We start from the raw sequence: 27,766 nt of genomic DNA on the forward strand, positions 1-27,766 counted from the left end.
TGACTCGACCAGCGTGTGAGGCTGGAGGGAGTGGAGGAGGTCGAGGTAGAAGAGGAGGAAGAAGAAGAGTGGAAGAATGGACAAGAAAGTGACAGCTCGAGGAAGAATAGGTGAGGAGAATTGCTGAAATGGGCATGGGCATGGGCATGGGCATGGGCCATTAGGGCATTTGACCTTAGGTAGACCCCGGGCGAGTGCGTGTGCTCAAGTGCTTAGAGCTCAGATGCTTAAGGTAGCGGTAGATTTGTACAAGGACTAGCCTCTACCTACGAGTAGGCCGGGGCCAGGATTAGGGCTGTTCAGAACAACAGGTAGAACCTACACATACACATACACATACACATACACAGTACTCCGTACACCCACCGAATAGATATCTAAGCACCGAGTAGATACTTACTACTCCGTACACCTACTCTTATTCTCACTCTCACTCCTCCATAATATGCACCTCCATTACAGAATACCCTGTACTGTCATTACTGTACCTTAAACCCATATCTCACTGCACATATTCCCTGCACTGGCAAGCCACAATTAACGCCCTCGACCAGATCGTCGTTTTTGGGGTAGCACCACGGAGTGCTGGCAATGCAAACCATTGGTAACTGTCTCTCCCGCAAAGATGCTGGTATCCTACGGACTACATGATGACTGCTAATAATGCGACGGGTACTGGTAACTGTTTGCTTCCCTCCTGCTTGAATGCGCTGGCTCCCTCCACCGCTCCGACGACCAGGGCACACGCATATCATACACCTAGATGCGCACACATGCGCACACAGGTCAGGCACGAAAATGTGCAGACACTGCGGTCAACCTTCAGGTCGGCCACCTGGTGCAATCAATCAACTCAGTCAGTCAATCAATCAATCAACCGAGACGTGAACACACCATCGGGTCTTGACGGCACACACGATGTGCACCCATCACCCCGAGGTAGCATTGATATTGTACTTTTGTGCGCGGTTGCAGCTCATCGAAAGTAGGCACGGAGTACCCCATAGAAAGAGGCTAAATCTAGCTGGAAGCCCGGGATGGATTCCTCTGTCCTTCAGCTTCGGGAGCTTTGCGCACCCGGAAGGTAGTCCTTTTCCTGTTCCTGTCTGATCGGTCTAGAGGACGACGGCTGTCTAACGGCGCACAAGCCCTTGTCCTTATAGACTGGACTATGTAAAATGTTCTGTGTGGTAGGTTGTGCTCCGTACTCCGTGTCATAAGGCACAGAACATATCGTAAGTAGATTGTTATTGTGGATGTAAGATGCGGATCATCCTTGTCTGGTCCTTGGTGTCCTTGGTGTGTTCTTCGGTGTGGAGAGTTACATATGTACACAGTACAGTAACTACGGGTAACACAGGTCCACCTAAATAAAGACGCACGCCAAACCCCCACACCCGTTGGTTTGTTACGATAATTAATACGAGTCCATCTATAGGACGCCAGCTGTATTCCCTAGGCATAACAACAACTGCCAGACTCAATGCCAATTAATCCTTTAAAACATTTATTCACTGGCCAACTCTTGTGAAAGATACTAGTATGGAGTAGCTCAAAGTTGAACATATTCGTATCAAGTTGACATCCACTCCATTACACAGTATGTACTCGGTAGACACTCACATGCGCATGCTAGGACTGGGTGACTGGCTACGTAAGAGGCTAAGCTGGTTCTGTCGATCCGATAATCTTCCGACGAGTACATACAGATGCCATCACAGATGCCATCACAGTACTAACATTACATATATACCTACTATACCTAGGTATCTATCTTTCCTTCTCTTTCCTTCAAATATTCCCCTCAACGCTCGATAATATCAACAGGCAGAGAGATAGTAGCTGCATGATGCCATCGTTGTCTTTCTCCACATAACCTAGCTCCCAGCCCTTCCTATCCACCTCCGGTGCAGCAACATCATCGTCACCGCCTTGACTCGAGACAATCTCACATCCGAACCCTCTTCAGAGTCAAGTCATACGCCCATCTCAACTCCACCACGTGCACTATACGCACCCCTCTCTCCACGACTGCTTCGTTATGTAAATAAGTCTACATTATCCCCTACAACGCCGCAAGCAAATGCCTCTCCCAATGCCTGGATCACCCGCAGCCTCATGGGCCATGTACCGGGCTCGTCTGAAGGCAGTCTTCGATGGTGCCGACCCTCGTGTACTTGCGGCGTTTTGGTTGTTTGGTATGTAACTGCTCTTGCATATAAATCATGGAACTCCATATAAACATTTGACTTGTCATCGTTGACCACAGTCCCGCTCACGCTCCCCCATAGGCCTTATCAATAACGTCCTCTACGTTATCATACTTTCCTCTGCGCTCGATCTCGTCGGCCCCAACGTCCCCAAGGGAGTCGTACTCCTTGCCGATGTCATTCCGTCCTTCGTAACAAAGCTGTGCGCTCCCTACTTCATACATAAGATCCCATACAACATTCGCGTCGTCATCTTCGTTGCCTTGTCTGTGGTCGGCATGCTCGTCGTAGCCCTCACGCCCGGCACACAAGACCCGCGTACAATTAGCATCAAATTGTGTGGCGTGATGTTGGCGAGCTTGAGTAGTGGTGGAGGTGAATTGAGTTTCCTGGGTCTTACTCATTATTACGGACACTTCGCCCTGGCAGCTTGGGGGAGCGGCACTGGTGGCGCAGGTCTGATTGGCGCGGGAGCATACGCCATCGCTACAACGACACTCAAGATCGATGCACGAACCAGCCTATTGGCCTTCTCCTTCTTGCCTGTGATTATGCTCATGAGCTTCTTTCTCATACTTCCCTTGGAGCCACTCCGTAAATCTTCTGCGAAACATGCCGAGTATGAAGCCATCGAGAGTGATGAGCCGGATCAACGAAATGATGCATTGAATGACGATAGTCGCCGTGAAGAACACGAGGGACTCCTTTCGTCCTCGATGCTCTCTGAATCGGGACGCAGCTTTGGGAATGTTGGCACCAAGCAGAAAGTCGGCAATGCCTTGAACAACTTCACAGCGAATCTTCGACGGTCCAAGGCGCTTTTCTTCCCTTACATGCTACCTCTGCTCTTGGTCTACATCGCCGAGTACACGATTAATCAGGGTGTCGCACCCACGCTTCTGTTTCCGCTCTCTGAGAGTCCGTTTGATGAGTATCGATCGTTCTATTCAACGTACGGTGCCATCTACCAGGTTGGTGTTTTCATTTCCCGGTCGTCGACGCCATTTATCCGAGTGCACCACCTATATTTTCCATCTTTCTTGCAGGTGGTGAATCTGATACTTCTGACGCTGCATGCAATGTTCGATTTCATCCCCAGCTTCTACATTGTGTGCATCATCATCTTCTGGGAGGGGCTTCTTGGCGGATTGGTGTACGTGAGTACCTTTGCGGAGATCACGGATAACGTCCCGCGAGAGGATCGAGAATTCAGTTTGGGGGCAACCAGTGTAAGCGACTCGGGTGGAATCTGCGCGGCAGGGTTCATTAGCATGGCCTTTGAAGTATGGTTGTGCTCATGGCAAGTGAGCCACGGCAGAGACTACTGCAAACAGCAGTAATTAGGTGATGATTTGCATGTATGTACATGTGTAAGTGTAAGTGGTAATAGTACACGGTACACCTAGGTCGAACCAGAAGAAGACGTGTTGTTTTTCTTTATTATATCTATAACTATGTACGACGGTTCTTTCGACCATTTTCTCTTGATTTACATGTGTTACGAGCAATTTAACCACCTCCCTGACTTCCCCCCCCTCCTCCCACTATCAGCTAACTACAACTCGTAATGTTATGTTACTATGTTACTATGTTACTGTGTCAGTAGATAGTAGTGACTACAGTGACCTCATCAGACTCTCTCAACACTCCACCTCCACCTCACCCGACAACTAAGCCGAGCTCGGGAAACCTCACCGCCTTGGATCGTGATCGCGGAAGCGTCCGTGGGTCATGGTTTAGGTACAGTAGTTAAGAAGTTTAGGACTGAACGAGTAGGTTAAGAAGTTAAGTTACGTTACTTTGCCTAGGTACAGAGTAGCGGAGCGGGGGAAAAGCAAGAAAAAAATCGAATAGTCCCCCTCTTCACCCCCCGTCTCTCCCCCCAGCCAGGCCTTGCCTTGCCTTGCAGTTGCACTTGCAGGCTTGCACTCCCCCAATAATCCAATAATCCAATCCCACTTAACTCCCACTTCCCTCCCACTTCGCTCTCACTCGAAAAAGGTCACACACCGTTCTTTGACCGCCAAGGAGGGGGAAGAGGGAAAAAAAAGGTTCAAGGTCGTTCGTTGCCCGTTGCAGTGCAGAACCCGTCAGGCGTCCGCCACACAATTCCACTCCCCTCACGTTCGTGAGCTCACCTCTCACTGTGACCGGAAAAATTACTTCGAGGCCCTGCGCGACCGCGACCAAGTGTCGATTATCTTCATCCTCATAGATATTCGATGCCGAACGGTCGCCCACCGCCGCCGTCGTCGCTGTGTGAAAATCCGATCCAAGCAAGCGCCAGCTCGCTTACTATTTCGGGAACTAGCAGCAGGTCAACACCACTGAAGCCCGAGTTAGCCACGAGGAGGGTCACGATAGCAGCTACAGGTTACGATAGCGTCACAACGTTATTGACGTATGAGCCTGGAAAGGGCCCGTCGTCTACCTCTAAACCTGTGCCAAGTGAGCGGGAATCAGCCATCATTACATTATCATCAGGGCCGACAGGAGGAGGAGCAGCAGCAGCAGCAGTAGCAGCAGCCGCTTCCTCGCCCGCGCCTGGTGTCCCCGCCCCCCGTGAGATGTTCAAGCAATTCCTGACACGGGCATTTCAACTTCGGGCGAATGGCTCTGATCTTCCCATGGATCAGCGCTCTCTGTCGCCCGAGTCTGTCAAAAGGGCACTCGAGGACTCTCAAGGAGAGTTCATCCAGGTGCAAGTCAAGATAGAACCGGGCCTGCCCCAACCTCCTCCGGGAGGAGGCCACCGTAGGAAGAGATCCAGGACGTCGGCCGCCAGTCTCTCCAAGGTCGGCAAGACACGCAACAGCCCCAATGGACGTCCGACACCCACTCCACGGTTGAAGAGAAGAGGTAGTTCCTCTGAAAGCACCCAGACCCTTGGGTTGTCACCAGCATCGCCCCGAAACACGAGATCAAACACCCAACTCGTCAGCAACCTCGTCGGCAAGGGAATCCGTCCCAGCCAGGCGGAACACGCCAGCTTCTTCACCATGCCACAGGGACAGGAGTACTTGCCAGAACATCCCAACATCGTGGAAGACCCCACCAAGATCACCGACTTCGACGCCCTCACCTACCCGGTCGAGGTCCCCAGCGGGAAACGGGGCGTGAACAAGCAATGCGTAAACGCAGAAGCACTTCGCCAACTGGCCGACGAGATGCGCGGATATCCACTGGTCGACTACGACGCACAACTAGACGAGGCCGTCCAAGCACTTACCGACACCGTGGCCTCCATCAACAAAGCCAAAGAGCTAAGCCTAGAGAAGGCCCAAAAAGACAACCTGAAGAGACTAAGCATCCAATTCGTCCGGGACATCAAAAGAGCGCAAAAAAGTTACTTAAACGGACTCGATGACGTGGGGTTATGAGAGAGAGAGGGGGTATATGTGTCTCTCCAGTGATTTCCAGGTGAAGAAGGGGAGAGGGCCGGGGAGGAAGCTAATTGTCAATATGTCCGGGGAAGAAGATCATCACATATCAAAGAGGAGGATATTTTAAAGTACTTACACACATTTCTTTTGCGTTCCATTGCTTATACGAAGAGGGCGGCATTTTGATATCCCCTAGGCCCATCATGTTAGGTTGCTCAGTCTCTCTGGGGCTTGGCTATCAACGATGGGCTTGTGATGCCGCTCCAAACAGAGGAGGAGTTCTATGTGCCAATTGGTTTTGTTTTCCCTTTTTTTTTCTGGTTTGCTCTCCCGTCTCCCCTTTTCCTATTCATTTCCCCCCACTTCGCAATTCTAGTAGTAGATATAGCTACAGCATGTTGAAGCCATGAGCCAAATCGGCCATACGCATTATGAGAGGTTCATGAGCTTTACGACCTTAACGATTCCTGTCAATATTTTCAATCATTGAGTATACATTATTATATTACTTTGTTCTGAGTTCATCGTGCGGATTGAAATGTCGACATCCTGAGTCAGCTAAGCTCTGCACTCGGCCACCGGGAACAGATGGATTGCTCGAGCCGTAGCGAGACAAACCATGTTGTCTCACGCATCAAAATAAATCACAATGTCTCCCGCGGTGATTGGTTCTCAGAGGCGCGCAAGTAAGGGTGGTGGAACATTTGCAGATTGTCTTTTTCACGAATCTTCTAAAGTACACAAGCCCAAGTACCCGTCACATTCATCTCTACCGCGCCAGATATAGGAGTGGTATATATTTACAAAGTGTCCTTGAGGAGCTTGTTCATCTTGGCCATCTTGGAGGAGACGGAAAGATCAATGGTACGGTCGCCAATCTCAACGACGAGTCCACCCTTGATCTCAGGGTTGACCTTGGAGACGACCTTGAGTCTCTGGCCGTTGGCAACGTAGTCGGACTTGTGGACGGCAGCCTCGAGGCGGGAGAGGGTCTTGTTGTCGAGCGGCTGATGTTCATTCACGTTAGCATGTTGTCCTTTCAATCTGGGGATTCGGTCTCTCGACGCCAAGAGCTCCACATACCGCAGCGCTTGTGACGGTCAATTCGATCTCGCCCCTGTGTGCTCCCATCAAGATGCTGAACTTCTCCACGACACCCTCCAAGGCACCCAATCGGTTGTTCTCAGCCAACGTGGAGAGGAAGTTCTTGACAACACCCTCCTTGTCCTGGGTACCGATGTGCTTGGTCAATTCCGCAATGATCTGGTCCTTGTCCGCGGCGCTGAGAGTGGGAGCGGAGAGGACCTCGGCGAGCTTAGCATCCTTCTTGAAGACGCTGGAGAGGGCCTCGAGAGACTTGGCGGTGGGTTCGAGCGTGCTGGTCTTTGCGGCGGCAGTGAACTGTACGGAAGAGAAAAAAAATCATAACTGTCAGCGAATGGTCCAATTCTTTCAATTGCGCAAACAATCCATCTCCGAATCATTCGGCATGACTCGGGATGGACCATGGACATGTCGTACCAGAGCGCTAGCATAGGTTCCATCAATGCCAAAGAGGGCAACGGGAGGTCTCGTCGATGTGTTGGTGCTGGCGGGCGCCGCTGGGGCAGCAGCTGCGTAGCTTCGGACGGCGGCGACGCGGGCAACAATGGGTGCGCGGGGGGCACCAGCTCGGAGAGCGGTGGTGAGAGCTCTGCTCGCGAACATTTTGGGCGGAGAGGAGATGGATTGCGGATGGAGGAGCTGGGGGAGGTGGTGGTGATGGGCGGCCGGAGGTTGTGAGGTTTGGACGATTGTCGGCTGCAAAATGGCTTGGCAAGAAGTTCGATTTTGCTGGCCCAAGCTTTGGGTCATTTGGTGCGTGGGTGCGCGGCTTCATCCGTGATATCTTTAATCCAATATCGAGTACCCAACAACCTACGTATTTGAAGAAGTTCACCGCTTTCAAAAGTCAAGATTTGATATCAATTAATGCACACGAATACTAAACCTGATCTCAACATCGATCCGAGACTGAAAGCATATACTGACAGTAGCGCCAATTACTTCCAGGACTGTCTTCTCTTACCTTTTACATGCCATGCTCAGGTAAACATTCGGGAGGCTTCATCTTATTAAAAGCCTTCAATTATTGGAAAAGAGCTATTCAAGTAAACCGAAAAAATGAAATCACCTTTCGCTACTATCGTACAGTATCCTCGTACCCTCCCAGGTGCGAAGACATAAAAACTCAGACGCTACACATGCATGTACATCTCCTATGCAGATCGAAATTCTCACTCTCAGGTAGATGAATCCTATTTTGATACATTCAGTGAACGACCGGCCATATGATGAACGCCCACCTTCACCTGCCCTTGCCAACACTTCATAAAGCGGTGAACACAGGAGAGAGCATCACTCTTTGCGATGGCCAGTTCACCTTCACCCCGATTCTCTATATAAGATGAAGTCGTCCAATTGCTTCTTCGTCCAACTTGACTTCTCAAGCCCTTCATCCACATCGCCAGTTCTGAGCCTCTCTGCAACATTACCCTTGAGCATTCCACAATGGCTTCCTTTGTAAGGGCGAAAACACCAGACAACGTCAATGCTACCCAGCTACTCACCCCTCCACCCACAGCAGGCCTTCCGAAGCGCGTGCGTTTCAGTGGCGAGCACGACGACGAGCGGGAGATGAAGAGAATAATGCTGGACTTGGATGGAGAAGGAGAACAAAATTTCGCCTCATCGGCAGGAAGCTCAGCATATCTTGATGGAGGATTTGGTGGCCCGCTCGAGGATATGCAGATAAAGACGATCTATGGGGCTCATACTCATGATGTCAAAAATCCTCTACGGCGCCCAAAAAGAGCATTCCCGACTCCGCCGATCAGCCCTTGCAGCAACGAGGGAGACTTTGATGCGGCACCTCCAAGCCTTGATCGCAAATCTCAGTCAATCCAAGCTTCCAAACTATTCAACTTCATGGGTTTACCATTGAAGGTAAGAGAGATCATATACGGAGATCTTCTTACCGTGCCGAGCCTGATCTGTCTTCGTCAAAACCAGACCGTGCACTCCAAGGAAGACGGTGCCTATGTGTTCGCTGAGCACAGAGAGTTGCTGTCGGGGATCTCATTTGCGCTCACTCAAACTGCCGTTGACGGCTTGAAGTCGCGAGTCCACCGTCACGAGTCCTTCAATATCGCCATTCTTCGCGTCAGTCGGCAAGTCTTCACTGAGACTCGAAAGGTCTTCTACGGATGTAATGAGTTCCAGCTCTTCAATCGCACTCCGGAGACATCCCCTCCAGTTGACTTCTCCGTTCCCCTGTTTCCGCCTGGCTATGCGAGATTCGTCAAGAACATCACAATCTGCGCGCATCATGTCTATGGCCTAGGTTATCTTCTAAAAGGGGGTCATAAAGACCTGAAGAACCGCTACAGGAATCTACAAAGGCTGACCCTGGTTCTGGAATTAGAAAGCAGCATCAAGAACTACGGGAAGCAGTTCACACGTGCTCGTAGCGAAGACTGGCCGACGTATGTAGCGCGTGTCCAAGCCATTCTCCAGCAGGAGACATACAATTGTCAAGGCATCTCGAAGTCGGTCCCGTCATGGGTTGAATTGAAGGCACTCTTCATCGGCGACAGATACATTGAAGGCCACAAGAATTCGAACATCAACCGGCCTACTCTAGTGGCCAGTGACGAACTAACCAGACGGGCAGAGATCAAGAGCGCTATCACAGACGCCTTCAACCATTTCAAACGGTCTTATTGAATTTGTATCGCAAATCCACCCCCTTCACTCGGGGTCAGACGACACTTCTTTGACGTGGGGCACTCGATATGTTTGCAGAGTGCCTTCGAACTTTTGACGGAGACGGTTTTGAACGTTGCGGATCGCGCCTAGTAATAGCGGGCTTCCCTATCCGCTAAGGTAGGTGGATCGAATTTGAGTTAACGGAAAAGATTTCACGGAAAACAGCACTGGGAGAAATTTGAGCAAAGGGCGAGTGCATTCTGCACATCATTCCGTCGTGTCTATGATGGTTTCGCCAAGTACTCCCTTTCGGCAATGAGCTGAAGAAAGGTAAAGTGGCATCGAATTAGGGGATATAGATCTTCAGGAAAGTAGTTCGTTCAAAGTAAGAAAAATAAGCAATGGTCAGATCAATGGCGAGGTAACGTCTTTATCACGTAATTCAGATTTCATGATTGCATATCCGTGGTATCTAGAGAAATGGCATTACTCTGCCAGGTTCATTCATGGCATTGAGACTATGCAGACCAGATACCGAAATGAAGACCCAATTTTTTGCCCCGACCGATGCACCGAGACCTACCAAAAACATTCCTCTACTTCCTGAGGAGACGCTGGTAGAAGGCGAGCTCTTCACCCTCGAGGATGTATCCATCGACACGACCGCTCTGGCCGGGCCTGGAAGAGACAACGGCGTAGAGACGACCGGCCTCGAACTGGCGCTCGAGAGCGGACTCGGCCTTGCCGGACTCCTTGAAGCGGTCGGCCTGCTTCTTCTCGACGCTCTTGGACTTCTTCTTGTCCTCCTCCTTCTCGCCGGACTTGGCCTGCCTCCTGCGGCCAAGAGAGGAACCGTAGTGGGCCTCGTACCATTGACGGAAAGGAGCGGCGTCGACCTGGACGACGGCAGACTTGGTGAGGGAGTTTGTGCGGACGAGCTCGTTGTTGGAAGGGTCTAAGGAAAAGATTGTTTGTTAGTATGCACATTGATGATAAAATGTTGATTTTCGTCTCCAGTTCGACATGCAATCCAACGTATATGGCAGATAAGTAAATGCGTCACTCGGGAAGTCGTTTGCCTGTGACTGCCTTGTATGGTGCATGCGATCGAGAGACGACGGAATATAGGGATTTCACGTACGGTAGACGACACCGATCACACGGGTCTTCTTGGCGACACCCTCGGAACCCCAGGAGAAGTTACCGGAGTCGAGACGGAGGGCTGGTCAAGAGTTAGTTGACAGAACTACGAAGTACAATCATATAGTACTGACCTCGGAATTTGCGGTTTCCACCACGGGTGCGGACAAGATGGATACGCTTGGCACCAATACGGGTGGCAGCGGGCTGGCGGCCCTTCTCGAAAGCCCTTCGCTGATTTAGCAAAGGGTCTCAAAAGCGCAGTGATTCTTTTTCAAGAAATCAAAGAGCGATTGGGTTATGCATACCTCTTCTTGCGGTAGTAGGCACGCTTAGCACCAGAGGCGCTTCGCTTATGGCGAGTGTCGCGTGAGATACTATGGGATGTTAGCAATGCTAGATGCAATGCGTTTGGACTATGAGTTCAAATACCCCATGATTACGTTCGGCTAGAAGACTAAATGTGACTGTTAGCATATGTTGGCGGTAGAAAGAAGGTCGCCATCGTTCAGCATGCAAGCTTTGCACAAGTAGCAAGAGATATCCCTAATGGTACGACCACCGAAGCTTTTTTTACAACCATATCCCCATATCCCAATTGACAGTCGTCGAAAATTTACGGCTTCGCTGTCGAGGTTGGTGGGAAGGTGTGGGAAGGTGGACATATAGAAAGCGACGGTAGAAGCCCGCTGGCTATGATCTCGAGCTCGTGTGCTGCTTGATGCTTCGATGCGACGTTTGACGATGAGTACTAACCTGCGTGTCGGGGTCTTCTGGGCGATCGGGTGTGTTGTTGTCGATGGTCTCGTGGAAGTTCTACAGTCGAAGTTCTCAAATTCAAACTCGGTGGGATTTCTCGCTTACTGGATACCACGCCTTTCCACAAACATGCTAGCCCCGCGCTAGTCTCGTTTTGGACTGCACTTATACCCTCCCATCTGGCATCTACACAGTCACGACAGCACAGTAGAGACAGAAATTATCGAACATCGTGTTCTAGTTCTCTCGATTGTTCGGATACCATTGCACGACCTTCTAATGTATTGGTCACGGTTTTCATCTCATTTCTTCCAGGAACATTTGCCTCTTTGTCGTTGTCCACTTTCAGTCTCATGTCACCAGAATCGACGCTGACCTGCAAATCTACCACTTTCTTCTTTAGCCGCCATCATGATTCACACCACGACCTCATTGGGGTCGGCTTAAAGGTGAAGTCTCTCGGAACTTTTCCATAATCCAAATCACGGCATCTGCTCGGAACAGAGGACGCTTGCCCCTTCTCACCAATATTAGCTACGTGCTCACAAGGACACCAATGCCAGTTGTATATGGTAGGATACGGATCGTTGGGGACTTGCTTACATGCAAGGCATAGAACTCATGCACAAGCTACTGTCTAGAAATATTATGCAATTGCAGTGCGAGTCACTACGAATAACTAGAATCACCAAGCTTCATTTACCGCTCCACACGCCAGCGATGGCAACACGCGCCCTACCAATCTGGAGCAAGCCACAGGCAGTTTCATGAGTACTAGTAACACCCAGTATATCCTCTGTAGAACACACTGTTGATTTCAATAAGTGTGGATTCGTGTAGGAGCATTACTACAGAACGACACAGTTTCACAATCACGGTCAAGTGCATACTCTAAACATCAATTCCCTCCCTTGCCTGCGACTGTGGAGAGATGTTCGCCGTACACTCCAATACATATCTCGTATTTCAATCTTCTCATGGAATTTTCAACAAATAGTCCAAACCCTTCCTCATTATTTAATCGCATCCCTCTGACAGCGACATGATAGACCCAATGACATGTGAACTCGAGGTGCCATCAATTGGTCGATTGCGATGCTGACTTTGCAACGTTTCTGGCCTGTCCCACACCATCATTGGACTATCTACCGGCTGATTGTCTGGTAATTCCTTCCAGCGGTCCGGAAAGCCCGCACCCGGGCATTGGCGTCGCCAGTATTTCACAAAAGCTCCCGTTCTGCCCAAAAAGATCAGCCTTTGATGGACTGGGCAAAGTCTGGGTTTCACAAGTTGCTAAAAGAGTCAGCTTTAAGTGCTGTACCGAACTCTAGATTATTTTGTTACAGACATCAAAGAACGGGGCACCGCAATGTATAGAAGAATGAAGAGAGAATTGTTACACCTTTCGTAAGTGTTCGTGCTCCTCACTTGTTACCGTTCAACCAGGCCATGATATGCCGGGCTCTTTGCTCGCACTTGCGTCTCATCTGATACATAACTATCATCTCTTCACCCGCCGCCACGCAACCAAATGTTTGGTAGAAGCTATTGATTCCATGACCACTCAGACAGCGATCAAGGTGCCATAGTTCGCTAATGTACATATCACGGGGTAAAGCCCTTGAGATCGATCGGAGGACGTATCACAGCACGATCTGGCTCGCTTGTAATTTATCCCATGCAACACCAAACCCCCCCATGCTCGGGATAATCCTACTCGACAGTGCCCCTCTTCGAGATTATCATGCCGGAATAATAAATAGCAATCTATGTAATCTCTATATAATGTTGTTCTCGACTCGACTTTCTATCATCAGCCGACAGCTTGTTATTGCAGCGTGAGATGGAAGACGGAGATTTCTCATTCACTATGTATTGATTGCACACCCTTGGCCCAAGACAGTCTGGGCACATACTGCTCATTGAACGTGTTCTCCTTAACTATCTGTAAGAATCTCGCTTTTGTTCGTGGTCGATGTCTTGACCGTCTTTCCCGCCAGTGTATTTCGTTTGCCTGTTCCCCAATCCCAATATGTCGGCAGACCGTCATAGAATTGCCTGCCGGCCCACCACACAATCTCTGTTGTGGTCACTATGTTTGTGGACATCATGGGCACAAGGCACTGCAGCCGTGGCCCAAGGAGGTACGCGTCTTACAGAATGTTTCACAATCACTGTACATGGGACCCATAGATGCGGGACCCAGGTCAAACAGCGAGGAGGAAGCAGGACCATTCTTCTGAACATTCTTATCCGCTGTATATATCGTGGCCGGTTGTGGAGAGACGACACTGGTGAAGCATGAAATTGACTCTAACATTTATAGGCCTCATACCGTCTGCACCACCTATCGAATCCCGTCCTCAAGGCCTGATACCCTCACAGCCTCCAGGCATCATACCTTCTCAACCTCCCCCTGAAGTCATCCCTTCTCAACCTCCTCCAGGAATAATACCTTCGCAGTCTCCTCCAGGATTAATACCTTCACAATCTCCCCCAGGCATAATACCTTCCCAACCACCTCCAGAGATAATACCATCTCAGCGACCACCTGGAATCATTCCATCTCAGCCTGTACCACAAATCACATCCTCTCCCCCACAACCTAGTCTGATACCATCTGCCCCAATTCCATCAGACCCGATACCTTCACAACCGGTACCGACATTCTTGTCTTCTGGAAGCTTACCAGGTCTCATACCAACTGCAGCTCCATCGCCAAGCGGCACTCATGTAGTGACAACGACCAGCGCCTCGATGGTATCGACCGATAACTGGGTTCGACCGATACCACCTGCCGAAACAACTCCAGGGAATCCTAATGGCCATCATGAGGTTTCGGCACCAAATTTCTCCAAAACCGCATCGTGCAAAGGTTGCTCACCATTAATCGAAGTTCCCGCCACGGGCTGGTTTGACTGGCCTTCTACTCCCATACCTGAACATGCTGGCTCTTCTACCACCCCGTCACCTAACAAGGCAACTGTCATTGCTGGTACATCGGCGGTTATCGTCGACCAAGATCCCTCGTCCAGTGGGAACTTCATTATTGGGGGTTCCACGACAGTAAGAGCAGGCCAAACTGTAATTGTGGACAACACACCAATCGCAGTTCACACATCATCGGGCCATACGGCAATAGTGGTTGGCGATTCCACTACATTACCGTTCGTCCCAAGCCCCCCACAAGTCCCGCAAAGTCAAATCACCGAAGCACCATTGCTCCTGCCCGTTACCGTTGGGGACAAAACCATTACTGCAAATCCGCAATCTGAGTACATCATAGAAGGGCAAACATTACAGCCTGGAGGTGCCCCTATTACTGTCGATGGAAGTACGGTGTCACTGGCTCCATCCGCTACAGCCATTGTCATCAATGGCGTTACCAGCACCATTGCTCAGGTCTATGGCGCGGTGTATACCACTATCGAATACCCTTTCCTGACGCTGAATAACCAAGTGTTTACTGCGAACCGGGCCGGCTACTATGTTCTCGCGCCGGGCACAACCCTCATTCCTGGGGGATCACCGGTGACTGTTTCTGGGACAGTCGTTAGTCTCGAACCGTACGGCACAGTTGCTGTCATTCAAGGCTCACAGAGCACACTGGCTCCAGTCACGACGATAGTCACACTGACTCGGGGGGGCGGTTTCGGGGGTGGAGGCAATGGAGTGGGGGCGACGTCAGATGGAGGTGTTCCATTGCCTTTTCCAACGGGCAGCGCTGCCAATGTGATCCGTGTACCAACAACAATAGACGCCCACGGATGGCCAGAAGGCATTTTCGTGATGTTTGTTATAGCGCTCGGCTGGTTGACCGTGTGGCTCTGAGTAAGTTCTCACACGCAAGTCAATTTGCTATGAACCCAAAACTGCAGATCATGTATTATGAAGAATACCCAATTCACGGTGACAGTATATATTTATTTGAAGGATTCATATCACACCAAGGCATTAGCATTGGGCAGTTGATGCCATTACAAGAATAGATTAAAGGAATTGTATATATCTGGAACAGGTTCCCGATCGTCTGACTATGCATTTAGACCCTTCATTAGTGATAGTTAAGCTGTTTATACAATAATTTTGCCTTCAAAAATGCCATGAGCTACCCCAATAAGAAAGCGCCACACCACTTTTCTGGCGTGGCTAGATCAATCTTAAAGGGAAACGCTGGAGTTCCATATAGCCATGCACGGATTCCCAACTGCTAACCATCACTTGTGACAAACTGCGAGAATGGTTCCGTAGGGGAGGCTTCAGATTGACCCCAGCAATGGGAAGAGGCCTATCAAAACGATGGGACTGTCGCTTGGCCCGGAATGTCTGCTGGTATCCGCCGGTCTGCATTCTCTCAGGTCCCTAACCCGTTCAACGAGTGAGTGTAGGGGGCAATGGTCAGATACCTAGATGTTGCTACATCGCTTCACTAGCAGACAAATTCGACACTGTAGATGTGTACGTTTACGTTTGATAGACCGGGAAAGACCATACAGAGACCTAGGTCCAACAAGACTGGAGGTGTGACGGTAATGCATTTATTCAAGATTTTCGTGCCTCAGAGTTTCCTAAAGTTTCCCGGGTATCTATGGCGCCATATAGAAACATTATGATTTTGATGGGATGTTCCAAGAGTGAGCGATCCGGCTCAACTCGCTTGGACATGCGCAAGTGTTGTCCTGCCCAGGCCCTCCCGCGCGTAAAAGTCCATTGGGTATAGATTTCTCCTTTGCTCAATTTTCTGCCCAGGATCTTCCTCTTCTAACCACGGCGCATCTTTCACGCCTAACGCAACCAGGGCCTCGTAAGGACTTAGAAGAGGTCGGGGGAATGCATATCCCCAGTCAATACTTAATCGTGGGCACGCAATCTGTACCCAGGCTTCGACGTCCGACATCATTCCCAATTTACCGGGGAAAATCTCCGACAATAGCAGATTTACGGATTTGAGCCCTTGGCGCTTCAATTCTTTTTCGATGAGTGTCAATGTGTGCGGATTTCCCTGGCGGCCAAGAGAGCCAAGTATAATTCCCCATGTACGTGCCTTACGAGCAGTGAGAATCGCTGTACGTCGCAAAGAGTAAAGAGATTCATGTTCGTAAGTTTCGTGAGTGAGTCGCCGCGAGTAAGGATCATATCGATAGGCTGGCAAGGACGGATTGGCGATCATGGCACTTTCAAGATGGAATCTGCCATCTCCTAGATATAGTAGCAGATCAGGGACTTCTTGTTCCCTGCCTTTCGCATCAAACTGGCCAGGCTTTATGGCCATCGAAGGTGATGTACAACCTAAAATCTCTCCTTTCGAAAGCGGCGCGATTTGTGGAACGATTGGATTGTAGCCCTCACGGCGAAGGATAGATACGATTCCATGGATAGTGGCGTTGAATTGAATAGTACCAACCAGGGCTATTGTCTTTCCCGTTGGGAAATTCTGAGTTATGGTGTTGAGAAGATGTTGGGTATCAATACTGATTGCAACAAATATGTATAGAGTTGCGATTTTTGTCACGGCCACTGGTATCAGACAACTATGAGCGTAGTGTATGAGCAGATCACAGCCCAATGCACGAGCTGTGAAGTCATCTATACAGCATGCTCCGTAGGTCACATCCCCCATTATCAGCGTGGTCGTACCCGGACAGAATTGTGTGAGGATATCGGAAATGGTGGTCGCGAAAAGGAGAAGGCCTTCAGGAAATTGTAGGGCAATGGATTTCGCGCCCGACGATCGGATACGGTGTATACACTTGTGGATCTCGAAATTATAGTTAGGCGGGAGCAACGCGATTGCATCGTTTATGTCTTTGTCGTGGAGGATGGACTCGGGTATGGCATTCAAAGCGCGGGCGCTGCGTCGTGGTTGAGCAACTATATTCGATGTTAGCACTATGAAGGGCATAAAAGGGGTTTCAACAAGTCTTCGAACCTTGTATAGCACTACTATCTTCGATATTTGCATTTGGATCTGATGCTTGCTCAGTTGCGACCCCAGCGGCCTTTCGCCCCACAAAGCGACGCTTCGGCTGCTTGGACACAACAGGAGGCTCTTCTGTAATGTCATTCTCTAACTCAGGGCCAAGATTAGTCGCTGCCCTGTCTTCCTCCATTTTTTCGAGCGATCCGTCGTCAGTTGGTGGTGGGGTGATGGTGATGATGATGGGACATCCGTTGCGGGCATGGCGGGGCTCAAAAAAAAGTTCCGCCTCTCAAATACCTGTTGCAGTGGTCTACAGTTCCCCATAGTGAATAATACCAACATTGCGTAAATTACTCATTATATATTTGCCTGTAACTCAGTAGTTTTCAAGAACTCCAGTACGTATTGAATTGCAATTTCGATAGGATGATGTTGGTTTAATGCGTCAATGTCCAGTTCTATGAAACATGGATCATGTGATCACGCGAAGTCCACTTGTGAAGATTCACGCGAACGAACCCATTTATGCATTCTCCCTTTCTTCCGATTCCTCATCGCTTGAAGATGAGTCGAGATTGTAGCGGCTAATTCTCGATTGATCTTTCGCCTGATGGATGCAATATCACTGTCTGAATCATATGTGCGACATGTCTTCAATGCGATCTTCTTCACAAAGTTTGATCTGTTTACTACATAATGGAGCGAGTATAGCCAATGAACCAAAAATTACTTACGTAGAGCTTTAGAACACTTATGTTTGAAATTAGCTACACGCCAAAGGCCTAATGTGACCGAGGAAAAGTTGTGGATAATGGTTTTCCGCCAATTTTCTAGCATCGGTTGTCATTTTCCGTAATGACGATGTTCCAACAGTTAAGCTCCCATACACCACCCATCTCCAATTTCATGCAAACTTTACGTTCGCTACCTCGCAAAATCGAGTAACAGTCATCCTTCGGCCGAGCTGCTTTGATTAACCCCGCTGCAATCGTTTCTGTGGTTTGTGCCTTGCCCCTGTGGCCCTTGTATACTCCGTCTTTCACTCTTATTATGAGTAAAGGCACAGACTCTTTTCCAGGCCATACAACATGCCTGATGAGAAGCCTAGAGTCAAACATGGCTCAGAGCATAGTTTGCCCGGTGGCGTGAACGAAGATATCGTAGCACTGCCCGCCACAGATAGCGATAGTATACGGGGCGAGAAGTCGAATCCGGCTACCTCTACGAGCGGAGACCGGGCTCTCGTGTTGATGGACTTGGAGAATGGACTCGTTGGTTGGGAAAATGCTGAAGATCCTGAAAACCCACAGTATGTGTCTTCTTCAGCCGGACACGAGAATTGATCAGATTTTAATTTGCTACAGGAATTGGACTTTGAAAAAGAAATGGATGCTTATGTTTTGGATGGGCTCCATGTCAACCTTTTCACCTATGATGTCTTCCTTGTGTGCACCGGGAACATCATTGACTCTCGATGAGTATGGAATAAGCTCAAGGACCCTCGGAACTCTCATGATCTCCATCTTCGTCCTTGGTTATGCTGTTGGACCTTTGTTCCTAGCACCTTTATCAGAGATGTATGGTCGTGTTCCCGTAATCAATGCTTCAAGTGCATTCTTCAATCTTTTCATTCTTGGATGTAGCTTTGCACCGAACATGCCGAGTCTGATCATCATGCGTCTTCTATCTGGAATAGGAGGCTCGGCAGTAATGACAATTGTTTCAGCTGTGATAGGAGATGCTTTCCGAGTACACGAGCGTGCTGCAGTATCGTCCGTTGTGATCGGAACACCCTCGTTGGCCCCTATAGGTACGTGTCATATGCCCACTTCTTCTTTTGCAGACCTAACACCTAGACAGTGGGTCCAATTGCAGGAGGATTCATATCACAGCACCTTGGATGGCGTTGGGGTATGTCATGTGCAGGCTTCTATTACCTACAATAATAGCTGACACCGGAAAGCTTACTGGATTCTCCTCATGGCAAGTGGACCACTCAACATCTTTATGATATTTCTCATGAAAGAGTCCAATCATCCTACTATTCTTCAGAAGAAGACGAATCGATTAAAGAAAGAACTTGGCCGCGATGATTTGCGGTCTCAATTAGAAATGCCTCTGCCTCCGCGAGCTATCCTTACGCGAAGCATTGTTCGCCCAATCAAGGTATTTTGAAGTATTCACAACACAGGGCCACGTTCCTAACTGTGGTTATAGTTTCTCTTTAGGTCACCCATAGCATTCCTTATCTCGTTGTATGTCAGCATTGTCTATGGTACTTTATGTGAGTAAACCCTGGGCAAGGATTCCGGCGCAAGCTGAACTGAAAAGATTTGTTATTCACTTCTATACCCGACGTCTTTCAAGATACATACGACTTTGGTATACAGTACACTGGGCTCGCATATCTCGGACGTAGGTCATTTTACTTGTATTCATAAGCTTTCTACACGTATCTCTGCTAACCATTAGATAGTTGGCTTAGGCATGTTTGTAAGTTTATCATATCAATATCTGGCTGACAATCTTAGTAACACGAACAGATTGCTTTAGGTTTCATCATGAAGTACAACGATCGCACTGTTGTTTGCCTGCGCGAAAGGAATGGTGGTGTTTTCGAGCGTAAGTATCTTCATATAGTTCTCCGCTAAAGTAGCTTCTGACATGAGCAGCCGAAATGCGTCTCGCAACAACCATCTATTTTGCCCCATTCATGCCCGTCTCCCTCTTCATCTACGGCTGGACTGCCAGACAGAATATACACTGGATTGTTCCATGTCTCTCCTTCATACTGTACGGCTTTGGCATACTAGGGATCTTCGTTCCGTGTCAGACATACATGGTCGACGCCTTCCTGACCACTGCCGCCTCCGCAGTTGCTGCATTGGTATGCTTGAGAAGTGTTTTCGGCGCCTTCTTGCCACTGATTGGCCCTAAAGTCTACGAGAGTCTAGGAATGGGATGGGGCAATAGTCTCTTAGGATTTGTAACTATTGCCGTCACACCTGTTCCATTCATGTTCTTAAAATGGGGTGGTTATATTAGGAAAAAGTATCCGGTCGATGTGTAAAAGTCTCCAATGGATACCCCTATCACCACTTCTGGTCCAGTAATTAACCTCTCTGATCTTATTTTCCAATACTCTATTTCCCTCCTGTGCTCGGCTTTATAATATTTTTACTCAGAGCCTCGTCGATGAATCCCTTCCAAAAGGCTTCAATAGCTTCCCATGCCACACCCCTTCTCATCCCAGTCTGATCATCCCAACTAGAGTGCAAGCCAACCAACTCGCCACGCTTTTCATCTACGAGAGGTGCACCTGAATGTCCCCAGTACGTCCAACAATCGTGCATCAACGCCCCGATTTCGCTATTGTCATGCACATCCTGTCCTTTGGCGATCCCTCTGTATCTGCCTTCGCTGATATGTAAGACATCATATCCTGTTGGCACTCCTTTTTGTGCAAGCTCCAGATCCTCAGCACCTGGGTGTCCAATGCAGAGTAGACGAGCCCTGAGTGATGGAGCAATAGAGGTGAGAGAGATGAAAGGGAAGTTGGGTTCCGCCGTTGACTGTGCACTTTCTTCGTTGAGCGACTGGGCCGCCACTACTTGAAGGAGGGCAAGGTCACGTTTAGAATCCCATTTGATAGGTTTTGCTTGCACGACACGGCCGGAGGCAAAAATAAGCCAAGATACTTTTTCCATATCAAGCTCATCCTCGGTTTCGGCAACACAATGTGAGCATGTCAATAAAAGACCACTTGAAGATATGCAAACAGCAGTCCCCTGGAGAGAGTCAACATCATCGATCCGTGTATACATTCAATTTGACTAGCATAATCATATATATTTCAACCAACTTACAGCTGCTTCTTGAGCGAATATTAGTGTAGCATCAACAGCTAATCTCAGTTGTGAATATGAAGTAGAGGATGGCGAGCAGTAACTTAAGAGACCGTGCACACCGGTCTCTCGTTTTGTAAGTGCCTGTCGCTTATGATCAAGCAGTTTGCGAGCTTTCCCTTTGAGACCAGGAAGTTGGGTCGGAAGCTTCCACGGGATCACATCAATTGCATTGCTGCGAAGAATTGTCGTGAAAGGCTCCTCGCTGTTGGTGCTAGATTGTGAGGCAGATGATACATTTGTGGCAATTTTGTTCTCAGAATCTTCTTCGATATTTTGCTCGACCCTCTGCTTTTGGTGTCGAGCACTCCTCCGCAGCGGCAAAGTAATATTAGTTGCCATGGTAAATTGCGGTGCTTGTAAGTTCTTTCCAGGTACGATTCACGATGGGGATAAACGGAATGTGGATAGATGTGGTAGCAGACAAAGTCGGAAAATATACAAGCGCGGAACTCATCACTCTCATAGAAAAGGTTTTATAGGGAAAGAAAGCAAGGCATTAGGCAGCCATCTCTTTCGGCAGATATTTTATAATGGTGGTTGGTGGCTGTGTCAATCGATAGCTGCACTAACAGTGTATTTACAACTAGGCCAAAATATATCTATATACTGTTGTTATACATAGACCAAGTTCCACATCCAAGCAATGCATGAGCCAAAAAAAAACCTATGCCAAATACCCATTTGATTGAGATATCTTGACAAGACATTGATTGCAAAGGCAAAAAAAGATACGACGTGGGCCAGATTCGAACTGACGCTCCCGAAGGAACAAGATTTCTAGTCTTGCGCGATAACCACTCCGCCACCACGCCGAAAGGGGTCTTGAAAGATCTTAAAGGACTCTCATCCTCAAGATTTAGTGACTCAGCCGAGGTTTGAACTCGGGACCTTCAGTGTGCTAATCGAATGTTAGACTGACGTGATAACCAACTACACCACCGAGCCATTTGATTGATGAAGATTTTGAAACTTAGTCAAGATATATAGTAGTCAAAAGTGTAGCAAACAGAAATTGATACTCAATCGTTCACTCAAGGCATTCTCGCAAAGGGTTGCAGGTCGGGCAATGAGTCTGTGTGAGAAAAATTATCTAGCGAGATCGCCAATTTCGGACTCAGTGGCAGATCATTGGAAGAAGTCTAGGCCAGACAGGCAAGCACTAATAGTTTAGCGCCAGTGATTGCCAACAGCGAAAGTAGGGAGCGCAAGTCAGTTCACGGTGAGATATAACATAGCTAAGCATCGAAAAATCCATATTATGTATAAAACTACAGTTTCGCCAGAAAGAAAAGGCATTACAACGTAAACTACTATTCTGTTACAGTGGGTGAATGCTTTTCATCATTCAAGGGCAACCACACTACAGGAAACCTGTGGAGCCCGAAGCAAAACGCCATCCAGTCGATGCCTTCGACATGGAAATCCCTACCCGTGAAAGAAATGCCGCCTGTAACGCCATGAAAATGCTGGATTCCTACGACCTAGCGCACGAGCTTGACAGGCTCTCCTGATAATACTTGCCTCACGGTATCTTAGGAGTCTGCGTTTGATGCAGCAGGGGGTGGCGATCGTCCGTCTCCTTTACCCATGGAGAGTTTGATCTTCTTCGCCTTGGGCGCGCCGTCTTCATTATCCTCGCGCTCTCTCTTCTCAGGCTTTGCTGACCCTTCCCTGCCCTTTCTCTCGGCATTTTTAAGGTTCTCTTTGCTTGAATTGGTCTTCAACTTGACTTTCAACGATCCTGAATCTTTCGATAACCGGTCGGCCTTTTTGATGTACGAGCTTTTCTTCTTTTTCTTCTTATCTGGCGTATCATTGTCTCCCTCATCGTCATCGTCTGGCATTTTCTTCACAGGGCTCACACCTTTACTCTTCACTTTCGAAGAGCCTTCGGCTTGCGATCCTGGAGCAGGGGTGCCCATCCGGCTTCCCAGAGGTGTGTTACCCGCTCCAGTCCCTGTACCGTTCTGACCGGCGAGTTTTGCCATGGCATTGCGAGAGCTCTGTCGCCCGCTAATACCAAGACATTTCTCAAGATGCTGCGCAAATCTTGTAATAAGAAGACTCCTCTTACAACTTGGACACGTGTGCCATGGGACGTATGACGCTGGCTTTCCTCCTGTATTGAGCTTGATCTCTTTGCCCTGGGTGTCACCACCTGCCATATCTGTGTCTTGCGAATTCGGGGTGCCGACACTCTCCTTTTCCGCATTCTTTTGTTGTTGTTTTATCAATTCTCGCTCCTTCTTGCTCTTCGCCATGTCGGTCGGGAACGGGTTTCCGTAAACATCGTGCCCCGTTTGTTGCACGAACGGATACAGTTTACAATACTCTCGTGTCAGATCTGGGTTCTGCATGCCCTTTCCCATGATCGGATGCATCAGCCGTGGCAGTTTGCAATGCGGACACACGATCTCCGGTGTAGTCTTGAGAGGATTGCCTTTCAAGTAGACCTGTCCATTCTCGTACTTCGCAGCCGGGGTCTCTGCAGTGGGAACTGAGCTCTGGCTACTCGATCCTTTCACTTGTGATGACGGTTCGAGTGTAGATAGTGCGATCGACTCGGCCTGGGTCGCAGCGGACTGCATTCGGAGCAGCTTTTCTGAACGATGGCATGATAGCGCTGTGTTGAATATGATGTTTTGAACTGTTTCTTCGAGTACGTCCGCCGTCTATATAGATGACCGTCATTCAGCAATGGCCTTTAATAGCTCTTGAGTTGTGAGGCTCGTCTTACCAAGTCTGCCAGCGCGCCCGGCGACAGGGCTCCAAGCGCTGCGCCGCCGTCGGTCTTGCCGTCGGCTGCTCTGTCCTCAGACATACTGCTGAGCGACAGCTTTGAGCGCTTCGCAAAGTTTATTATATGGCAGGAGAACTGCCCTGACACGAAACGTGAAGTGGTTGTAAAGGGTTCGGAACGGGGAGATGAAGATGTGCTCTAGCTGTTCCTGGATTAGCTCCGGATGTCGCAAGGCTGATGCTGACTACAACAAGCCTTGTGAGTGACGATGGATGTGGCTATCAACGATCAAATCAGTACTGTGCAGTCATTGCGCCATAAGACGTGAAAGACATCAAGTATAGATGTAAAACTTGGTTGACATCAGGGACATTACACAAATTCAGATGTAGCGGTTGGAATCATCTTGGTTTGCAATTGCACTACTTCAGGCTATTTTCCATGTTCCCAACCTGCCTAGAGCCTGTCCAGCTTCTCTCACGATACAGATATGCCCTTTGTTAGGTGATAGCCCGTCTTTATCATACAAATCGACGCTTTCCATTACTTTCTGAATAGATAAATTGGCGATCGCACACGGTCGACCTTCTGCGAGATTATAATTGCCCGTCGTTACAAAGCCAATCAGATCGACCTCATCCGGGACGATGGGGTAGTTTGGACTGTTTGCGTTGATGACTCTGTCAGTACTATCCATAGATTCAAGTAGGTTAGCAGCCAGTTTCTTATTACGCGCATTCTTTGATGAAATAGCACTCTGTAGGCTAGCATTCGTGCGCTTTCCTGTAGGTCGTTGTGACTTGCTCGCAGGCTCCGGCAAAAGTGACAGCCATCTTTTCCTCATATCTGGATCAGTCGTTGGTAGCCTGTAAATGCGAGCGCAGGTCTGAGGTGTACCACGTTCGACCATTCGGATACTAGTCGTGAGGAGATATGGCGAGGAAGATATAATGCGCGATGAAGATTGGTCTTCAAGTATGGTGGCAGCAGTTTGGGATGTTGGGTATTGGAACGGTGAGGAAAATTCGTCAGCGTCATTTTTGGGATTTTCCGCGGTCTGTGTCCTCTTTGGTAACAGAGTCTCCCAATGACAAGCCCAAGGATCTCCTATCTCGCCTTTTCTGCCATTACCAAGGTCGAGCGTTTTCCATTCGATCCTTTTTCCCTTGGGCCTCCTGACCCAATCCTGTTGTCGAGCTTGCCGTTCCTGAAGCTCCCATGACCAGCCTGCATCAGTGCCCGGAAAATCTCGGGGGAATGAGGGCTCAGATCGCTCGAATTCAACCTGCTGCCTTTGGAGGAGACCTCCAAGGCGCGGATTGCCTCCACTGGAAATCGGGTAGCGCATCAGGCATCTCCAGACAGGCATGACACATTTCCAAGGCAGCAGAACTGTCCATGTTTTGGATCTTTTGGATGTATAGACCATCATGGGGATTTGGGGATCTGTTGGGCGTGCTTCTGGACATAGACCCGGAGGTGCTGCGCTCTTTCGCCGATTGATTGATTTCTGCGATGGCAGGGACCTCCCAGCTGCCAATCTGTTATCGCGATGAAATATGCCTGGACACCCTTGAGTGTGATCGATCGGCCAGGTTGCAAGGATTTGTAGGAGCTGGTTCTCATGCTCGGATGTTTGACTGATTGATGAAGTGGTCAATGGATCTCGAAGACGCGGATCAGATACTGGAAATGCCAACATTGCCCCATTCGGTAGCATGCCAATATCGGTGACTCCTGCGAGCAAAGGCCATAGCGATGAAGGGGACTCAATGCCTTCGTCTGACGCTCCGCCGGGTTTCAAGACTGCGCTGAGAGTCTCTGCTGCTGCGGGACCCATGATCTCTATTGACCCTATCTCAAATCGAAGGTCCTCTACTTTGACGATTGGTTTCTGAATTTTCGAGGCCGCAACAATCCTGTTCCAAACCTGCATAAATGCACTTGGATGAACACGAACAAAGGCCCTTCTGGTTTCATTTTCGGCATTGGGTACATCCCATATGACCGTAACAGGTGCTACCTTGCTTGAAGAATCACCTCCTCTTCTATGAACCCAACCCTCCCAGGCGCGAGAACCAGACTTCCACTTTTTGCTTCGTCTATCGGAGATCCATGGATCTTCCGATTCAGCAGTTGTAAATTGCAAAGTTTGAAGGAGACCCGAAATGCTCGCCTCTGTACCTTCTAGACGGATAGTAGCTATGTAGCTCATGTCCCACGCAACAGCACCTCGTTGAGTCACCGCTCGGTGTGTCAATCGATAAGCTTTTGTAGCTGGCGCTAACGGAATCGCAAATCTCCACATGGGCTCTTTAAAGGGAGTCATCGTGGCACGTTTTGCATGCCACACGTGTGTCGGAAGCCAGGTCTTGTTCAATTGCCGCCTTCGGAATCGCGAAGGCGGTGTTGGAGGTTTCGCCAGCAATACCTTGGTACGCAGTTTCCTCGAGGGTCCAGCAACTGGAGACATTTTGTTTGACGACCCTTTCGATTGTGCACCAAGGCTAGAATGCTCTACTCCTTCCATCTCAGACGTGACTGTCACCTTATTCGCTTCCCCCGCAGCCCTCCTCTTTTCACGATGTTCCCTCGCTTTCTTGGCCTTATCGATGCTCTCTTTTCTCAGCCATTTCTGTTTATTTCCTTTGCCAATACCGCTACCACTTCGATCCTTATGCAATGGCGTATTATCATCGTTTGCTTCCCGTTTAGCCCTAGCCCTTAATCTTTTGGGTACCCGCTGAGGATTATGACTTCCGGTACGTCGTCGCATCTCTCTCGGAACGTCCTGGAATGCCCTGCGAGAGAGTCCTTTCTTCGCAGCCTTGATTCCATTTTCCAGAGCTTTAATCTCATTTTCGTGTGCGCGTAGGAATTTCGATACACTGAGCTCGCCGCCGGGGTACGCGGTTGTTGTGGGCATCGTCGCGATAGTAGGTTTCTGTTTAAGCGGAAATCGTGGTTTTTTGGCGGAGGGTCCGGTCGGTTGCCCATTGGTCTTGCGTTTCTTCATGTTATCCGCCATTTCGGCGTTTTCTTTGGGCAGATTGTAAAGGCCCCAGACCTCTGGGTATGTCGAGTAACTAGGGCACAACCAAAGTGGATTGGCGATTTTCTTGGGCGTCTTTTCGGTGCACGGGCATCTCGCGAACGCACGTGCGGGATGCTACCCCAGATTTTGGAAGACTGAGGACCAAGAGCAGAGTCAACACAAGGAAAAACATATATTGCTATCATCTAATACTACTCATTTATCTACGGTGTTATAATCGGAGGAAAACACGTAATTTATGAGAGAGTTACCAACGCGCATTCCGTGAGTATATGATGCATACATGCTTTTAGATGCATGTAACATTAATGTTAATTGAAAACGAAGTCGATACTTAGCAATAAACACCTAAAAAATCAACGACACAACCTTAGTATAACATCTCCCTTATCACATCATCTAACGAGTTGGGTAGCATTCTTAAGCCTCAGATAGCTCAAATTATCTTCTCAACAGTCTCTTGTCTCTGCATAGCATATGAGATCAAACAGCATCGTAATTCACCGGACCGCGTATTTATCAATGCTCTTTCTTTTTCGCCTACTGCTTACTACGAAATCACGGTCTTGGTGGTATTCCGATTCCAACGCACCTTACTATATAGTCTTTTCGTAGTAGTATTGTCACATGCTATCAATGCATTGACATGATCAATTTAGGGTACATACGGCTTAGAGATAGATCGGCGTAATGCATGAGACACCCTCAATATAAAAAGTATAAAGGTTAGCAGGTGAAATATTACTTGACACCACAGCTGCCTTTTCTAGCCCTGTTCATGAGTTTGTGCAGTCTAAAAAATTTGGTGAGGTTGGAAGGGAGTATTGTCTTAGTGTGACGCAGAACGAGCATTGAAAGTGGTGCCAGAAAAGGAAAGTAACTTGCAGGAAGTATGAAGCGCAGA

At 48.8% G+C, this 27,766-nt stretch overlaps 11 protein-coding genes and 2 non-coding genes across 13 annotated transcripts; 5 read left to right on the forward strand and 8 right to left on the reverse strand.

Annotated features, from left to right (window-relative positions):
* Positions 1–1,118: 1,118 nt before the first annotated feature.
* BU24DRAFT_144630 (uncharacterized protein) lies at positions 1,119–1,541 on the reverse strand. The gene has a single exon (XM_033521178.1). It carries the CDS (start codon positions 1,461–1,463, stop codon positions 1,248–1,250), a length of 216 nt encoding a protein of 71 aa, XP_033385489.1. The 5' UTR covers positions 1,464–1,541; the 3' UTR covers positions 1,119–1,247.
* Positions 1,542–1,751: 210 nt separating this feature from the next.
* On the forward strand, positions 1,752–3,765 carry BU24DRAFT_420178 (golgi integral membrane protein). The gene is made up of 2 exons (XM_033527416.1): positions 1,752–2,198; positions 2,292–3,765. The coding sequence occupies exons 1-2, from the start codon at positions 2,096–2,098 to the stop codon at positions 3,548–3,550; spliced, it is 1,362 nt and encodes a 453-aa protein (XP_033385490.1). The 5' UTR covers positions 1,752–2,095; the 3' UTR covers positions 3,551–3,765.
* A 667-nt stretch (positions 3,766–4,432) lies between these two features.
* BU24DRAFT_460228 (uncharacterized protein) lies at positions 4,433–5,590 on the forward strand (the record flags this gene model as incomplete). Its single annotated transcript, XM_033531805.1, has 1 exon — positions 4,433–5,590. One exon carries the CDS (start codon positions 4,433–4,435, stop codon positions 5,588–5,590), a length of 1,158 nt encoding a protein of 385 aa, XP_033385491.1.
* Positions 5,591–6,281: 691 nt separating this feature from the next.
* BU24DRAFT_366735 (OSCP-domain-containing protein) lies at positions 6,282–7,300 on the reverse strand (the record flags this gene model as incomplete). The annotated part of the gene is made up of 3 exons (XM_033524316.1): positions 6,282–6,600; positions 6,677–6,994; positions 7,115–7,300. The coding sequence occupies 3 exons, from the start codon at positions 7,298–7,300 to the stop codon at positions 6,394–6,396; spliced, it is 711 nt and encodes a 236-aa protein (XP_033385492.1). The 3' UTR covers positions 6,282–6,393.
* A 1,219-nt stretch (positions 7,301–8,519) lies between these two features.
* Positions 8,520–9,749, forward strand: BU24DRAFT_420180 (uncharacterized protein). Its single transcript, XM_033527417.1, has one exon. The coding sequence runs from the start codon at positions 8,561–8,563 to the stop codon at positions 9,356–9,358; it is 798 nt and encodes a 265-aa protein (XP_033385493.1). The 5' UTR covers positions 8,520–8,560; the 3' UTR covers positions 9,359–9,749.
* A 99-nt stretch (positions 9,750–9,848) lies between these two features.
* On the reverse strand, positions 9,849–11,280 carry BU24DRAFT_420182 (40S ribosomal protein-like protein S8). The gene is made up of 6 exons (XM_033527418.1): positions 11,237–11,280; positions 10,913–10,937; positions 10,789–10,857; positions 10,615–10,709; positions 10,482–10,562; positions 9,849–10,295 (listed from the first exon to the last, which is right to left on the reverse strand). The coding sequence occupies exons 2-6, from the start codon at positions 10,915–10,917 to the stop codon at positions 9,937–9,939; spliced, it is 609 nt and encodes a 202-aa protein (XP_033385494.1). The 5' UTR covers positions 10,918–10,937; positions 11,237–11,280; the 3' UTR covers positions 9,849–9,936.
* Positions 11,281–13,271: 1,991 nt separating this feature from the next.
* BU24DRAFT_448894 (uncharacterized protein) lies at positions 13,272–15,070 on the forward strand (the record flags this gene model as incomplete). Its single annotated transcript, XM_033530918.1, has 2 exons — positions 13,272–13,383; positions 13,566–15,070. 2 exons carry the CDS (start codon positions 13,272–13,274, stop codon positions 15,068–15,070), a joined length of 1,617 nt encoding a protein of 538 aa, XP_033385495.1.
* Positions 15,071–15,887: 817 nt separating this feature from the next.
* BU24DRAFT_431968 (diphthamide biosynthesis protein 1) lies at positions 15,888–17,349 on the reverse strand (the record flags this gene model as incomplete). The annotated part of the gene is made up of 2 exons (XM_033529900.1): positions 15,888–17,110; positions 17,169–17,349. 2 exons carry the CDS (start codon positions 17,347–17,349, stop codon positions 15,888–15,890), a joined length of 1,404 nt encoding a protein of 467 aa, XP_033385496.1.
* Positions 17,350–18,247: 898 nt separating this feature from the next.
* Positions 18,248–20,229, forward strand: BU24DRAFT_344157 (putative MFS multidrug transporter; the record flags this gene model as incomplete). Its single annotated transcript, XM_033523393.1, has 9 exons — positions 18,248–18,468; positions 18,524–18,969; positions 19,020–19,070; positions 19,123–19,325; positions 19,377–19,443; positions 19,491–19,574; positions 19,636–19,652; positions 19,703–19,781; positions 19,832–20,229. The coding sequence occupies 9 exons, from the start codon at positions 18,248–18,250 to the stop codon at positions 20,227–20,229; spliced, it is 1,566 nt and encodes a 521-aa protein (XP_033385497.1).
* Positions 20,230–20,302: 73 nt separating this feature from the next.
* Positions 20,303–21,519, reverse strand: BU24DRAFT_448897 (trypsin-like serine protease; the record flags this gene model as incomplete). The annotated part of the gene is made up of 2 exons (XM_033530919.1): positions 21,026–21,519; positions 20,303–20,947 (listed from the first exon to the last, which is right to left on the reverse strand). The coding sequence occupies exons 1-2, from the start codon at positions 21,404–21,406 to the stop codon at positions 20,303–20,305; spliced, it is 1,026 nt and encodes a 341-aa protein (XP_033385498.1). The 5' UTR covers positions 21,407–21,519.
* Positions 21,520–21,798: 279 nt separating this feature from the next.
* Positions 21,799–21,879, reverse strand: BU24DRAFT_t31. Its single transcript has one exon. It is a non-coding gene; the product is annotated as a tRNA-Ser (tRNA).
* A 48-nt stretch (positions 21,880–21,927) lies between these two features.
* On the reverse strand, positions 21,928–22,012 carry BU24DRAFT_t30. Its single transcript has one exon. It is a non-coding gene; the product is annotated as a tRNA-Val (tRNA).
* Positions 22,013–22,304: 292 nt separating this feature from the next.
* Positions 22,305–26,881, reverse strand: BU24DRAFT_366752 (uncharacterized protein). The gene is made up of 3 exons (XM_033524317.1): positions 24,260–26,881; positions 23,805–23,889; positions 22,305–23,739 (listed from the first exon to the last, which is right to left on the reverse strand). The coding sequence occupies exons 1-3, from the start codon at positions 26,833–26,835 to the stop codon at positions 22,600–22,602; spliced, it is 3,801 nt and encodes a 1,266-aa protein (XP_033385499.1). The 5' UTR covers positions 26,836–26,881; the 3' UTR covers positions 22,305–22,599.
* Between the last annotated feature and the right edge of the window lie 885 nt (positions 26,882–27,766).

This window comes from Aaosphaeria arxii (assembly GCF_010015735.1).
Source record: "Aaosphaeria arxii CBS 175.79 unplaced genomic scaffold BU24scaffold_3, whole genome shotgun sequence".
NCBI lineage: Eukaryota > Fungi > Ascomycota > Dothideomycetes > Pleosporales > Aaosphaeria > Aaosphaeria arxii.